The 17,167-nt window shown below is 42.4% G+C and overlaps 1 protein-coding gene across 2 annotated transcripts in view; it reads left to right on the plus strand.

Moving 5' to 3' along the window:
• Nucleotides 1-17,167, plus strand: part of WLS (Wnt ligand secretion mediator) — a 69,869-nt gene that overhangs the window by 34,677 nt on the left and 18,025 nt on the right. For both annotated transcript variants that reach the window (XM_073357379.2, XM_073357380.2), the window contains exons 2-3: nucleotides 4,605-4,877; nucleotides 13,067-13,191. In XM_073357379.2, the coding sequence (XP_073213480.1) occupies nucleotides 4,605-4,877; nucleotides 13,067-13,191 (398 nt within the window). The remainder of the gene's footprint in view (nucleotides 1-4,604; nucleotides 4,878-13,066; nucleotides 13,192-17,167) is intronic.

The raw sequence follows: 17,167 nt of genomic DNA on the forward strand, positions 1-17,167 counted from the left end.
GTTGGAATATAAGCCTCTTGGGTAATTTATTAATATGCTAACTGAACATGGGGACTGTACATTTTGAGAAACTTCTCCTCATAGAAGTCTTTAAAGAAACAGTATTTTTATTGGCAATATGCTGATCTTCATTTGGTAGGGCTCTGTCTCTCATGCCAATCAAACTCGAAGAGGCAATTTCTGTGCATTCTTGTCTCCATTCAACTAATCTGCTGCCACACCTCTTCACAAACGTGAGAGAGAGAGGCTATATTCTTCTGACCCCTACATTCCTGGGCGTAAACAAACTAGGGAAATACAGCCCTATATGGAGCTGTTATAAGGTAGGTGCGTAACTGGTTGGAAAACCATTCCCAAAGAATAGTTATTAGTGGTTTACAGTCAAGCTGGAGAGGCATATAGGAGGGTTTCACAGGGATCAGTTCTGGATCCAGTTCTGTTTAATATCTTCATCAATGATTTAGAAATGGTATAGAGAGTACTTTTATAAAGTTTGCAAATGATACCAAGCTGGGAGGAGTTTGCAAGTGCTTTGGAGGATAGGATTAAAATTCAAAATGATCTGGGCAAACGGGAGAAATGATCTGAGATGTAAATAGAATAAAATTCATTAAGGACAAATGCAAAGTACTGCACTTAGGAAAGAACAATAAGTTGCACACATACAAAATGGGGAAATGACTGTCTAGGAAGGAGTACTGCAGAAAGGGAGCTGGGTCATAGTGGATCACAAGCTAAAGATGAGTCAACAGTATAAAACTTGTGCGCAAACAAAAAAAAGGCAAACATCATTCTGGGATGTATTCGCAGGAGTGTTGTAAGCAAGACATGGAAAATAATTCTTCCGCTCTAATCCATGCTGTGTAGGCCTCAGCTGGAGTGTAGTGCCCAGAAATGGACACACTACATGTCAGGAAAGATGTGGACAAATTGGAGAAAGTCCAGAGAAAAGCAACAAAAATGATTAAGGGTCTAGAAAACATCTTAAGCACTGGAATAAATTGTCAAGGGAGGTTGTGGAATCTCCATCATGGAGATTTTTAAAAGCAGGTTAGACAAACATCTGTCAGAGGTGGGCAAACTACAGCCTGCTGGCCACATCCAGCCCGCGGGACCATCCTGCCCAGCCCTTGAGCTCCTGGCCGGGGAGGCTAGCCCCCGGCCTCTTCCCCTGCTGTCATGTCGTCCCCCCACACCTCCACCCCTGCAGCCTCACTTGCTGTGCCACCAGCGCTCTGGGCAGTGGGGCTGCGAGCTCCTGCCGGGCTGTGCAGCTGTGTGGCTGGCTCCGGTCTGATGGCGTGGCTGCCAGTCCTGGTGCTCTGAGCAGCATGGTAAGGGGACAGGGAGCGGGGGGAGCGTTGGGCGGGGTCCTGGGGAGGGTGGTTAGGGGCAGGGGACCCCAGGAGGGGGCGGTTAGGGGACAAGGAGCAGAGGGGGTTGGATGGGTCGGTAGTTCTGAGGGGGGCAGTCAGGGGGTGGAAAATGGGAGGGGGCAGATAGGGGTGTTAGGGGGCTTATTCCTTCACCCACTTACTTCCCTGGTCCTTCTCACATGAACAGAGAGCAACAATACCCGAAGTCCAAAGGTGCAAACAATTCGATGTTTATTGGGGTGAACTTCCAGCAAGCATGATTCCAGTTTCCTTCCTTAGTATCCTCCTTCCCAGCTCTGACACCACAAAGCCTTACACCTGTGTCCCTGTTCCCATTCCTACCCTTAGCCAAACATGATTCCAACTTCCTTACTCCCATTCCCTGTTCCCATCTCCCCCTTTAGCAAAACATGATTCCAATTTTCTTACCCCCATTCCCTGTTCCCATCTCACACACCCCCATGCCCACCCCCCCCACCCACACCCAGTCACTTCCTCATTGACTACAGATTATATAGTAAAACTTGAGTTCTGCTTAGCTATACCTTAACCAATCATTTTCCTGAAATTTAACTAACCAATCCTAACATATTGTAACATGATTATGTAACCAATTATATCCCACCACCTCAATTAGTTTACACCCAGCAAAATTAATTATACAGCAGACAGGAACAATCACAGAACCAGACAGAGATTATACAGACAAACAACAGCAAAGTGGGAACTATAATGACAAAACAATACAGAAGTGAGGATTTCACATCCCAGCTATTGATAAGTGAGTTCTTGCCAGACAGGATGCTATCAAACTAAGTTTCCTTTTACATTTTCTAGGCACTTCCCTTTCTCTGGAGGTGATAGGAATACAATCCTGTCCTGATAGTGCCTAACAGCCCAATAGCACCTTATTTCAATGTGACTAGTTTGGAATGCGAGGATGTGACCGTTCGCTTCCCAGCTTATGGCTGCCTCTGCTGCTTAGCCAAAGGCCTGAGCCTAAGCACAGGGCCACAAACTGTCACAGTAAGAGAAGGCCCTTACACTGGCAGACAGTGGTTTTGATTCTTTCTTTTATACCTCTATCACTAGCCAAGTGATAAGAATACACCTAAATTCTTAGAGTATAGGCCTTTACAGACAGGCCTGAATATCTATATCCTAACAAGGGGGTGGGGGCCAGGCTGTTTGGGGAGGTACAGCCTTCCTTACCTGGCCCTCCATACAGTTTTGGAACCCCGATGTGGCCCTCAGGCCAAAAAGTTTGCCCACCCCGGTCTAGATAATGCTGAGCCCTGCCTTGAGTGCAGGGGACTGGCCTAGATGACTTCTCGAGGTTCCTTCCAGTGCTGTGATTCGATGTAAGGTCTTGCATGCCGCAAATCTAATGCAGTGTTGCTGCCTTGGGTTGGGCAGGGAGTTCTTACCAAAAAGCACAATTGTGCAGGGAGTTTTTCCACACTGTAGGAACATATCTGGATGCCTAATTTGAAGATGTGTAGATCTCTTCCCCCCCACCCCCCGGCCCACCTCATCCCGCAGCATATAGGAGAATATCCAGCAGATAGAGGTTGATGGGTGGCTACTACAGTCTGAAGGTTGCATAATGGTATAGTGTAGCTCTGCAGACTGAGAGCATTCATGCCAGCTCTACCGCCACATTTTGCAGAACTCTAATGCACAGGCCACTTACTCTGGTAACTCTCTGGGAAGAGCATTCTCCCCCCCTAAATGCACATCATGAGCATGAGGTCATGCGTTTATCTGAACCCAATGTGTCAACCTTGGCAGTCCTGCAGACTCTTTCCTCTACCACTTTGCTGCTGTTCCCCAAGGTTTCACTTGATGGGCAGAGTCAAAGTTGAGGGGAAGCCTCATCTGTTGTTGCTACAACTCTGTAGCACCCACTGAAAAGGCATCCGAGTTGCTAACTCTTGTGAAAAGGCATTGTGATATCTCTGGCCCCAGCTGCACAGGATGCAAGTATGGCACAACTGCAGAAACTTGAATTAGTGACTGCAAAGACTGGGAGCCTCACAGCCCAGAGATTTTTAAGGTGACATTTCTAGCAAGCTACAAAAAGCGCAATAAAGCCTCTTACTCCTGGTTTGTAAAGCCTATCTATCAAAATTTCCTGTGAGTGATGGTGTCTCCTAGAGACCTGTTGCCATGAATGGAAGTCATTAGTTAATCCAGAGGTAGTAATGTTACCATGAGCGCTGTTTTGAAACTAATTCAGTTTAAAATGTGTTAACATGGCTTGACCAACTGGGGTGGATGGAGCCAAATGGTGTCTCGTCTCAAGCTCTATGCATTCAGCTGGCTAAATCATGCTGATGCAATTTAAAAACAACTTGCATTCAAATTTCTCTCTGCAGAAATAAGGCTAAAGGCAAGGAAGGGCTTTGTATTTAAGAACTCGGAGCGATATGTTTTCTAGCTAGATAAAGTAAGCTGAGATGTATGTGGCTTTTTGTTTATTATAATGCCTCATCCTGGCCTCCCTTCTTATGTTAGAAATCTCCTTGGACAAGTATCTAGATGTGCAAGTGACGTAACATGAGTGAACCCACAAATTAGATATATTGTTGTCTAATGTCTAATATGACCCTCTGGCTAGTTTTTTTTATCTCTCAAATAAATAATTACAAACACAAGAAAAGAGGCTAAGTTTTGAAAATCTGTAATTGCCTCTTTCTCTTTAAAGAAGTTGAAATGCATAGGTGGCACATTCACATCTGTACGTTCTTCCACTATGCCATGTAGCAACTGATCTAGTAAAATCACAGCGCACAGTTTATAGAAATGTCTTTTCAGACCACATTTCCTTTAGTCACTCAGAAGGGCCATAATTTGGACAACACTGCCTGATCCAGTGGATAGACGTACTACATTCTGCACCTCACTTCCGGTTGGCCTCCTTTAAAAGTGGCCCTCTTGGTCACAGTGGCTACTCCATCATGTGATGCAAAATGCCACTGGCATGCCTAGTCAGTGGAACAAGGCTAAAACTTTCTCACCTAGAAACTTCTTTACGTAACTACTGTGTTGCTTCTTGCATATGTTGAAAGGATTCCTAAAGTATTTTTAAAAGGCTAATAGCAATGACTGCTCTCTTGTAACTGGTCTCCTGTACTTTTCTGTGGGGTTGAGGGGATAATCTGGTTTTATTAACTGTTAGTCATGTAACGTTAAAGATTCTAAAAATGTGGCTTGTTTCAATTTCAGCTCCAAGTCCCACTTCGGCTGTGCCCTACCTGTCAATAAAATGTGTAGATGTCCGGAAAAACCACCACAAAACCAAATGGCTAATGCCCTGGGGACCCAACCAGTGTGAGAGGATCCGAGATCTTGACGAGGCAATGAGCAGACAAATAGAAGCCAATGACATTGTGTTTGCTGTTCACATCCCCCTCCCCACCAAGGAGATGAGTCCCTGGTTCCAGTTCATACTTGTTATTCTGCAGCTGGACATTGCGTTCAAGAAAAACAATGAGATAAGTATGTCACTCACCGTATCCCCCCAAATGTTTGATCAGTACAAGAAAACTTTGACCATAGTGTGTGGGGGTTTTTTGTTTTTAATTTCTCTTAAAATGTATTTTAATTGTCTATGTAGACAAAGTTGAGCTACATGGGAACTGAGAACGAACTGAGAACATATAAATGCTGTTCCCTTTTCAAACCATCATCTTAAGGAGGATTTTAACGTCCCGAGGCTCTGTCAATTTATGGATTATTTACTGTGTATAAAATCATGGAAAAATCAAAATATCCCCCAACCATACAAAAGGGAGTGACCATGGTAAGAGCAGTGTCTTCTCCAAATCCCCCTTTGTCAGATGCTACTATGTAACAAACCATTTTGTGCTTTAATACCGCTCCCACTGAAGTCCAATGGCAACAATCCACTGACTTAGTGGAACTAGGACTTGAACCATAAAACAAAGGTCACTAGCTGGGATCCATGATCTCCCTCTGCATGGGAGAAAATTAAAAAAGTTCCAGAAACTATGCTAGGTTAGTGATGCTAACCAGATAGTGCTATTTTAATCTGACGTGCAGCATTTTACTGGATGGGCTATAAAGCAGTGTGCTAATGCTGGAATGGCTGGTGGAAAGAATAGTCAGTTGTTAAAATTTTGTGTGAGCTAGGGAGGCTCCTTCTCATTGAAAAAGAAATTGTGGGGAGGGGACAGCTCCATAAAGGAAGGAAAGTTAGCATAAGGAACTCTCCTCCTCCTCCTCCTTCTTCCTCTCCCTCCCAACAAAGAATGATGAAGCATAACTCTGATCTGCCATCAGAAATGGCCTTTTTCTTTACTCCCTCAGTTTGAGAGCACAAATATGGAGTTGACTCTTTCATATGTTCGAACATTACCTTGAGATCATTCCTGTTTTAGTCTTGCTCTTGTTGAGTGAACATGAATCTGTCCTCTCCTTGCTGTTACTGGGTGTAGTAGCCTTACGTTTTTGGATGAGAACATGCGCTGGCCCCTCCTTCAAGAGCTCATTCTGAAAGACTTTGCAATGGTAAAATGCATGGTTGATCTCCATTATGCTACTGTTTGGAAGTCAGTCCCCTAAGATCCATGTCCCAAATTATTATGTAGTGTTGTTACAAATTAATCAGTAGTACTCCTAACAAAGCTAAAATCAACCATATTAAATCTACACTTCTTTTTTTTTCTTCTAGTGAGCACATATCCCTTGCATTTATAAATTAGCTTTTCAAGGCTACTGAAATCTACATAGGCACAGTCAGAAAACCAGAGAAAGGATAAGAGGGATGTTCATCTGTACTCAACAGCGACCCTGTAACTTTCTGATGCTTGCTTAAACTGGTTTTCACTTTTCACTGCAAAAGCCAGGACCTCTGTTCATTAGGGGTCTGCAAGCTGTTTGAGCTGAACAAAAGTGTATTTGCAATACTTCTCTGTACTCGAATTTTCTAGCTGAGTTGGATTATTTTGAGGAATCTGATATTAGGATTCTGGGAGGGAGTATGTATACAATATTTGCCTGGGGGAGAGGGGGAGCGGGGCTCCAGTGACAAGGTTGCAGTGACTCATGTTATTTTTGATGTAGGTTTTTCCTCTGACCAGTTAGAGTTCTAAATGTTGCCATTTGAGCCATAGGGCAAGGATAATGGGAGACTGTCATAGTTCTACCACAGTTTAATTAGTATTACTCTGCTTGCTCATTATGCATCACTGACTGTTTAGAATGCCACAAGTTGGGGATGTATGTCAGTCTAATAACTTTAGAACTTGGTCATTGACTAAACAGGGGCTTTCCTTTGGTAGAATGAAATGCTAGTCATGGCACTGTGGCCCCAAGTGGACTCTGTAGGATGTTTTTTCTCAAAGCAACACAAATTGGATAGCCCTAAAATATACCTTCAGGAATGCTGAATGGTATTACGCCCTTCAGAAGAAAGGAAGACCACCTTCATGCACATCTTTAGAATGTGATTAGGTCTTTGATAAGGATCCAGATACTTAAGAGCAAACTGCCTTTTTCTATGTCTTTCAACTCACATTGAAAGCTGCCTGAGCTTGGCTTTTCTCTAAAAATGGCTAATTTCTGGATCTAAACAGGCTATTCCTATTTAATGCAATGTTTACTCAAGTATTGAAAACAACAAATCCTCTTGGTCAGTTTGACTGTTCTGCAAAAGATGGGGAGCATGGAGAAATCTGCCAAAGAAGTCTGAACTGCTGAAGTGGTTAAAATGGTCTGTATTTGGCTATTGAAATGTGCCATGCATATTTCATTTAATTGGTCAAGCAGGTAATGACTGCAAATAGAATTCCAGTCTTATCTCAGTGCAGTAAGTTTCATTCACATAAACTGTATGAAACAAATGCTCTGTGTGGATAACATTGGCCAGTCTCCATCAATAACACAGCTGTTGAAAGAGCTTAGTTACCAGGACGATGGATAGCACTCGCTGAGGGAATGTTTGTATGCAGTAATCTGACATTTAGCTGGCTGGCAGCAACCTTGAAAGTGAAGTAGAACTGGGGGGGGGGAGCATTGTGGTGATCTGGTTTCTGACCACAAGAAATCGCTTGTTTAGAGTCGGCACAAAAGGCTTCTTTTGAAACCTAAAGTGTTACTCTATTACTGTGCAATTAGATCTTATTCCTGTCATTGAGTTAGAGAACACTGGAAACTTTTTGGGACTGGGTAAAATGCCACTCAGCTCATCAGTGCTCATTCCACCATAAAGCACCTGGTTTCAAACCAACTGTTTCTTGACTGACCTACAGTACACATGCCTCAACTTAGCCCAGCACCTAGCAGGCCATTGCCTGCACTTATGCTCGTCCAAACTTGTATGCATTCTGGCCTTTGATCCTTCGGCAGTAACTTTGCATTCAGGAGGTAATATTCCAATTTGGGTACACATCCAACAACAGCTTAAATCCTCTTTCACTTGCTTAATAGGTTTGCATTAGATTCTATCAGTTGTTGTTCTCATAACTTAAGTCCTTCAACTTAAATTTCCAATCCTCAGTCCTCTCTAGTCTTAAGTAATAGAAATAACTGTCTGAACATCTTGCCGCCATCACCACATTGGTTATAGCTGAATGCTTAGTGGAAGAGAGATAATGTGCTGTATCACTGGACACAGTATTTGTCTGCTGTACCTTCTAGGATGTAGGACTTCCTTGTTTATCAAGCTTCGCCTGTTGTACATCATCAGTGCACAATGGTCCAGTCTTCCAGATCAGTAATAATGAACATTAGCACTCCTCCTCAGACTACGTTATATTTAACCTCTTATGCAGAGAACGGATTTACTTTTATTCACAGTTAGTGAACTTGGACTTGGTTTTATTCCCGACTCTTGCTACAAACTTGGCCAAGTCACTTGACATATCTGCCTCAGTTTCAACATGTATAAAATGAGGAAAACACTTGAAATTGATTATACGAAATGTGCTTTATAAGCAGGAGGTGCTGGCAGCATTTTATTACGTAGTAAATCAATGGCGTGACTTTACCTACAACATTCCCTAACTGTTTTGTGTTTTGTGAAAACACTTTCAGCCAAATAAATATAAAAAAAGTGAAGGTGGGGAGACACATTTTAAGTGAATCTTAAAAAATCCTAATAGATGTGAATGACTTAAGTTTCCAGTACTGTCAGCAGGAAGGAAAAAAATCTCCTTCAGGGAAAAAAAAAGTGGTGATGGTAATCACACCATAGTTCGTCTAGCCCTGCATGCTCCTACTGAGATTTGTGTGAGCTGGCCCGTTGCTCTTCGTAGGCTGGCTGGCTTGTACTTCTATCCTTTGCTAGCCGTCTGCTAATGCCAAAACTGACAATTTTTTCTAGTTGCAAGTCTTTCCAGATTGCTCTATTAGTATGCGGCTGGCACAGACCTGTCATTCTGTGAAATGACTTCCCTATTTTTAGAGTCTCTCTCTCTCACACACACACACACTCACACACACACACTCACACCCCCCCCCCCAATAACAGTTTAAAGGGAGTCGGGTGAAAGCTCCTAGCAGTTGAATCTCTAGCCTCAAAATCCAGACACATTGAGATGTGACGTGGGGAATGCAAAGAGAGCTAAATCGTCTTTCTTTAGGGCTCTTGTAATTGTGACCTCAGTTATCTTATGGATGTCCATGAAACTGTCATGGAGAAGTCTGTGACTGGCTGGAAGCCTTAGGAGAACGTGGGTACCAGGAGACAGTCATCCTTGGCACACTGCCTACTGTATAAACAAGTTTATTTTCTCATTTAGAGAGTTTCAAAATAATCCAGTGGGGCAGGTCAGATTATTATTCACCACATCTTGGTATTGACAACTGAGGTGCTATGAGGATGTGAAATCTGGAATTTTCTCCAGCCATGGCTCCGTTATCCATGCAGCATCTTGTTACATTTACAATGGAATTGCATAACCACCTTTTCTGTGCACAAGTGTCCTGTGCATCTATGGAAGGTTCATCTAGTCTGAGCATGCAGTGGGGGGAAGTGGAAGGGAAACCCTCACAACTACACATGCTTAATCTGAATCTTAACTATATACGGTAGCCTGTTATAGGTGCCTGGCCAGTCTCATGTTTTGACACCAAAGGAGGTGGTGGATACCATGTTTGTGTGTAACCCCATCCACCGCAGAGTTTTTGCAGCTGTACATGGTTCTGAAAACTGGAGAATTCTATGCAACATGGAGGAACTAAGTAACTAATTCCCTGAACATTGATATTTTGACAAGCTAAATATATTTATGGGCACTCAGAGACAGGCGAGGTGCTGCGCTTCCTCATCTACTCTCTCTTTCTCCCTGAATCGGAAATCTCTCCTGCTTTCTCTATACCTTAAGTATGGAGAAGATACTACCCCCTCTTCACACTCCTCTCTACCTTTCCCTGCCCATACATGACTCTTTAATTCCCTTTATAGGAAGGATGTGTGGCTTCCTCTCCAAAGCCTTGAAGGTGTTGCCTGTTATCCTGGTTCTGATTATGTTTTGGGGGATGGAATCCTTACTCTCATCCCCAAAAGTACCTGGCGCTATCTTGAATGGGCTCTGTTCCCATCCTGCAGCTGTCTGAGCTCAAAGAGCACTCCATATGATCTGAAGTGGAGGCACCCAAAAGCCAGGAGTAGAGAAGATAAAAGACCACTGGAAGATGAGCCCTTAATGGAATATGAGGGGGCCATTTGGCAGAGACTTTTGTTTAGAGGTCTTAATATTTCTTGTGACTTCATCTGCAAGGTCCCTACCCTCTATATTTAAATCCCTCCTTGAAGACCCAATTTTTTGCCATGCTAAATTCCTCATAGGCAGCCAATTTATACCAACTAGCTCAAGAAGCACAATTTTGACTACTTTATTTGTATGTTGTACCCTTTTCCCATGCCCCATTCTCAGTTCACCTCTCTAACTTAACTTAAAGTATAAGTTCCTCAGGACAAATGTTGTGCCTTACTTCTGTAAAGAAGGCACATACTGTGTATTGGGCATTACAAGAAGCGAGTAATATGTTGATGGGGAGTCTCTTTGTTCGTTCCTCCGATGATCTGTGTCTGACATCCAGTTTTAAAACCACTCCCTTGTCTTGCGGCCAAACATAGTGGGGTGTCTGCTTTTTGCTCCAATTTCCACACCTTACTATAGTATGTTAACTATATACATGGTCCCTGTTTTTTTTTTGTTTTTTTTTTAAATCTGCAACATCAGCAATGTTACCCAGCTGAACAAAAAGTATGAAGAACAGTTAACTGTCTAAGGGGTTTAGTATAGCCAATACAAGTAGGAGTTACAAACCTTTCATGGTTTAAAGTATTTAGCAGAAATTGTGTGTGTATATATATCAAATAATTTTTGACCCCTACCTCCCCCATGCACCCAGGTGGGGAATCCAAGTCTCTTTATACTGTATTGGTACGTAAGAACCTTTCTGTTCTTGTCAATTTGAAGGGACACTTCAGTCAGGTTGCATCTCTGATGGGTGGAATAATCCCATACTACTGCTTAATAAAACTCTGAACATTTGAAAAATCAAATATATTTCTTCTTTGCATTTCTCTTGGCTTGTACAAAAATATACTAGTTTAATTTTTTGCTTTCTGGTTTTCATGACCGGTGATAATGCAGCAGTGTTTTAGTTTGCAAAAATGAAGTGGTTTTTAAAAACTGTTCCCACTGGAATTGAAGTCCTGAATATTCCCATTTTATGGTTTGTAAAATTGGGGTGTGTGGGTGGGCTTTTGGGACCAAGTTTGACTGGACTATTTAGCCATTATTTGCTGAAATGCTAAAACAGTGGACCTGAGCTCATGTATTCATATTTCAAGGAAGCCTAACTAACTATTGCAAAGATAGTTCTGGGATATCAGAACTTATGATCGATTTGGAAGACACAGATCACACATGCGACAAAAACAGCTCAGAAAAACCATGTTGGCGTCCACATTAAAGTTTGAGAGAGCCACCTCCAAACACACTATAAATAGCAAGTCTAAACCACAAACCCATCCACACCCCTTCCCAGCATTCTGTATGAGTGTACCATTACATAATCCCAACAAAAACATAACTCTGAAAACGATGACACATGCGTAGGCCAAGCAGAGCTTCAAGAATCTGTTCTTATTCTATTGTAGATTTGAAATATCATCCCTTGTAAACTGTAAAGGCCAGTTGCTCAAAAGAGCACAGCATGCATGGTTTGGGCCAGAGATTCAAAAGAATATGTTGGGTACAGAGTTCCTTGTCAATCTGCACCCATGTGAACTGTATAAGTACGGTGGGATTAGGTGGATTTTGTTTCAAGATCCCTTTTGTAAAACATATCTGTTCATAGTTTGTATATAAATGGCCTTTCTAAACCTCTTCAGTTGAATAGACTAGATGGAATGTATGTGGCGACTTATCACATGGTGAGATTCTGGTCCGTTCGCAACCATGCCACCTTCCACTTTTAGGGAATTTCAAAGCAGATGCTGTTTGTGGCAACCTGTACTTTGAACAACTACTGCTCCAGGCCTGTCCACCATTTTCTGCATCTGCTTCAAAATGTGAGGTGAAGAAAGACACTCTTCTGAGAAAGACATGAGAAATGGTGAAAATGGACAGGAAAAGAATGAGTGGGAGAAAAGCAGAAGAGAATGTCCATTAAGGTTTTTTAACATGTTCTATCTTACTATACTTAATATAAGTACGTGAAGTGGGGTAGGGCCCGTTACTGAGTGAGAGTTCTGCTTTCATTGGTAGCTATAATATAAATTCAATTGCAGCCATGGTGAAGTGAGTCATGAGGCAGCAGAGCCTTGACATAGGATGCCAGATCATGTGCATGTGCCCTAGGAGCCGGGTTACATAAGACTACAAGTTAGCAAGCATAGAAAAGAATACCCAACACTCGTGACCAATAAAGATCGGTCACCCTGGACTTCTAGGATTCTTACTGGAGAATAGATAAACATCCTATAGAGCAGGGATCTCCAACTCAAATCACCACAAGGGCCACATGAGGACTAGTATGTTGGTCCGAGGGCCGCATCACTGAAACCTTTTCATACAACAATACAAAAGTATGGTCAAAAATGAAGAGGAGTATAGTATGCTATTAAAAGTCAATGTATTAACTTTTTTAAAACTAATGCAAAGAGGGGGTTTTAATAAAATATAAACACTCAGTAATGCACCTCACTCAAATGACAAAACACGCATTTACTTTTAGATTTACTTTGGTTAAAGCTGCCCCACCCCCACTTCACCCCTCCCCCAAATCCCCACCCTGGCCCCACCTCTTCTCCGCCTTCTCCCCCGAGCATGCCACATTCCTGCTCCTTCCCCCCACCCCCCACTCCTGGAAAGTCCTAAGCGCTGCCAAACAGCTGTTTAGCAGCAGGAAGTGTGGAGAGATAGGCAGAGGAGCGGGGATGCAGCACGCTCGGGGTGGGGGCAGGGGGTGAGGGGAGCTTGGCTGCCGGTGGAGTCTGCACCTATGGCGGGCCGCAGGAAATAACTCCGCGGGCCGCATGTGTGTTTGAGACCCCGCTATAGAAGGTAAATATCCATATGAGTTGAATGGGGGGATTTCCATCACCATATGTAAATCAGTTTATCCTTATGTTCTAAAATATTTATTCTCGCACCTTTTTTTGTTACATACTGTTCCTTTCATAATAAGCTTGGTTGTTACTCTTTCAGAAGACAATGCAGAAGTTACACTTGATGTGTCCTTGGCCTATCGTGATGACATGTTCAGTGAATGGAAAGAAATGGCACATGCGATAGAGACCCGAAAGCTAAAATGTTCTTTTGCCTCTCCAAAAGTAGGTATTGCTAGTTTCTATGAGCTCTTTGTTAGAATTGTGTTTAGTTGCAGCTTTCAGCATTACCAGGTTTCTGTTGGGTGTACAGTAAGTGGATGTGAGTTGCAGAGGGGAATGCTGCCAATAAAACTGACTTCAAAGACTCCAAGGCAAGAGTGTGTTCTCTCTAAGGAATGAAACTGGGATCCCAAGTAGTCATTAATCCTGGGGTCTAAATTGATTTTATTTTTTTAAAAGCATTATAGGTCTACTTTAAGAATTTTTTTTTTTTTAATCACTGCATGTTCTGGAAGGAAAATTTTTTGGGGGGGGGAATCCCTACTACAATAAGGTGTTAAGGAGTTGTGAACACTGGGCTAACAATTGTGACTTGGTGGGTTGCTTGAGTGGGTACCTGAGGTTGAGTAATGCGGGAGGTGGGAAGAAGAAGGAAAGGTAACTCTCCTTTTTGTAATTCTAGTATTTGGGGGAAGATAACTGTGATTCCAGTTCTTTGTGCTCCTGGTGAGGAGTCGGAAATGGCATTTCCTGTAGCAAATCACATCCATGGTGGTGGTTATATTCGTGCATGAGAGTCCTGTTAGGGACCAGGGGCCCGCTGTGCTGGCTGCTGTACAGATACAGAACAAAAAGATAATCCCTGCCTCAGAGTTCGCAGCCATGTAATACAAGAAACAATTGGTAGATATAACAGATGAATGGGGGAGCTCCAGGAAATAATGATAGTATTAGCATAATGAGCAGTGGTGTCAGTGTACCAGCTGACTGTCTATTGTCAAGTTGGGTGGTGGTGCTGGGGGTTATGGGTATGAGTAGGTTTGATGGCAAAGGAGAGCGTTAACTAAGTATTTGAAAGCGATCAATGAGGTAGCTTTGTAGGTGTTTGCAGGGAACTATTTCCGGGAGTAAGAAGCAGTGTGGGGAGGAATCATGAAGGTGCTCATTTGAAAACTGAACACATGGGTATCAAAAGCTGGCCATTGGCAGAATTGACTAGGGAAGTCAATATCTCAGCATGAAGTGAATGTGGGGGTAGGCTTTGAAAGTGAAGACAAGTACTCTTGCGTTTGATGTATGGAAGAGGAGGAGCCAGTGAGGGATACAAATACTGGGTGATTTGGACAAAATAAGGGGTCAGGAAAATGACCTTTGCAGCAATGTTTTGAATGGATATAAGTGGGGCAAGATTGGCCTTGACAAATGTAGGGAAGAGGGTGTTGAAGATCTGGACAAGAATCTTAGATGTGCAGATGGAGAGACTGTATCTTCAAGATATTATGCAGGAAGAACTGATCAAACTTAGCCTGGATGTGAGGATCTGTGTCTATCTAGAGTGCTTACCTCTGTGTTGGTCATGTTGAGCTTAAGCTGACAGCTGGAAGTCCATGAGGAAATGTCTGAAAGACCGGCTAAGATTTTACTCTCTAAAATAGAGAGAGCATCAGCAGGGAAATGATGGTGGAACTTGTATTTGTGAATGAGTGAGATTGCCAAGAGGCAAGGTGTAGAGGGAGAAGACCTGGACAAAGCCTTGTGGGACCTGTCCTACTTCCTCCTGAAGTTGGAAAAGGATCTTTCAAATGACATGCGGAAGGCTGATCAGAGGGAGGGAGAACCTGGAAAGGACAGAGTCACAAAAGCCAGGACAAGAACTTCAGCATAGTCAACCATGCTCCTCCTCTTGAAAGTGGCCAACGGGTCAAGGAGACTGAGGATAGAGAATCCATCCTAATTTGGGTAGGAAGAGGTCATTAGAGAAATGAGAACTGTTTCAGTGGAGTGCAAGTGGTGGAAGCTGTATTGGAGAGGGTCTAGAATGGAATTGGAAGAGACTCCCAGCAGGGCTTGTAGACAGCACATCTGATCGATGAGCTTGCGGATGAAGGGGGTGGATGAGGCAGTAGCTGGAGAGGCAAGAGAGGTCAAGGATATCTTTTGAGGATGGGAGAGCCTAAAGTATGCTTGTATTGAGAGGAAAGAGCCAGAGGAGAGCGAGAGGTTAAGGAGAAGGGTAAAGAATGACTGCGGGGCAGAGATTATGAGATTGTTGAGGGATTGTACTGAGTTTATATTTAATGGCCATCTTGCATATACAAGCTGGAATAATGCATAAAATAACTGTATTTAAGTAAAAGTGATTAAATACCAGGGTCTTATTTATTTAAAAATCAAACTGATCTTGTTTTGCTAATTTTTTTTAAATCTGTTTTAAAATGAAATGTGACTTTAATACAAAATATGTTTTAAGGCTAAACTATGATAAGCTCTTAAAACATTTAAATAATAAATATGCTGAATCCCTGATGGAGCCTCTATCTAAAACTCTGAGTTAAAGTCTGCTTTTCTATATGAAGAAGGATCTTTTCTCCAATTCTAACTTTTGAGGTAGTTTTTTACAAATGTGGCACAAATAGGTCATGTACTGTAATAAGGACATGATCCTGTGGTGGACTCGGGCTGCGTTACTGGGTGCAAGGCAAAGTCATCACAGGCATTGGGACCAGGCCTCTGATTCCAGGAGACACCATCATTTCATCAGGACCATTCAATGAGCCCATCTAGTTTCTCATTAAGTTGTAACAAACTGAACAAAAATTCAAGTGTGTAGCTTTGTCACAGTCAATGCTGCAAACATAGAAAAGATAAGCATTCTAGAAGATAATGAAGGGAACCTGAAACTTGACATATGGGTGCAATGCTCATTTAAGGCATCTTTTAGCAAAGTACAAATCTAGGAATAAAGGAAAATCATGTTGAAATTACAAGATACTTCCATAACAACCACTTTGCCTCAGCTTCACTGAAGAGAGCAGGAGGATCCAAACTTGTTCTCCCCCAAGATGCATGATGGAATTCCTTGGTTGACTGTCTGAAGCTGTTTGTTAAGAACTGGCCCATTCTGATGACAATTTGTGAAGAAAAGCATGACAAAATAGATGGAACTATCACAGCCAAAGTAGGCAACATCAAACTTAAGGGAAAATGTAAGTGGTAGAATTCAGTATATTCCATTTATTTCCATAGCCTTGGGCAAACTGAAGAAAGAGTGCTGCTGTATTGCTGATGCTGTTGAAATTTGGAAAGTACTTAGACATTGAAAAAAGAGAGTGCAGGCAGTAAAGAAGCGGATGGATCAAGGACTTACTCCACCTAATTTTCCTGCCAATATTCTCAACCAGGGTAGATGCCTAACTGCTGAAGATCAGATTACTATGACCTAGATATCTAAATATTCACCCATCAATCATGCCAACCATAATAAATTGAGGGGCTGGAGATGAACCATTCGAGCAGTGAATGTTTGCAGCTGATCTTTTAAAAGAAAGTCACACCACTTAATTGATTTATATCACTAGCCAAGCACTTGGAACCATAGTTTGTTGAAGTTCTAAACCAGCTTTTGACAGCAATAGCCTCTTCTGCAGGCACGGAGTATTTTCTTCATTTGAACTAATTCATGCAAGGTTGAAAAATCAAGTGGGAGTTAAAATAGGAAAACTTGTCTCTCTTTCTTCCAGGCTGTGAATAAGAAGGAAGGGGATCAGATCTCCTAGTTTAAGTTGGAAAAACTTTGGAAACAGTCTCTTGAAAATGAGACCAAGGGTAGGTATGTCTACGCTAGAAACACTGTACTGTGGCAGTGGAAACACTACAGTGACAGAAGGGAGGGTTCTGTTGCTAAAGTAAATCCACCTCTCTGAGAGGTAGTAGCTAGGTCATCTGAAGAATTCTTCCATCTAGCGCTGTCTACACTGTGTGGCTTAGGTATCTTAACTATGTCTCTCTCAGGTGTGACTTTTACACACCCATAAACAATGTATCTAGGTTGGCCTAACTTTCTAGTATAGAGCAGCCCTCAGGTGAGTAGGAAATTAAGCTCAAGTCACTTTCACTTAAGCATATTTGAAATTTTTCCAGGCTCACCTGAAAGTTTTAATTAATTTGCTGCAGTTAATCCCTCTGTTCCTTTAATAAA

This window comes from Lepidochelys kempii, chromosome 8 (genome assembly GCF_965140285.1).
Source record: "Lepidochelys kempii isolate rLepKem1 chromosome 8, rLepKem1.hap1, whole genome shotgun sequence".
In the NCBI taxonomy this organism is placed as follows: Eukaryota; Metazoa; Chordata; order Testudines; family Cheloniidae; genus Lepidochelys; species Lepidochelys kempii.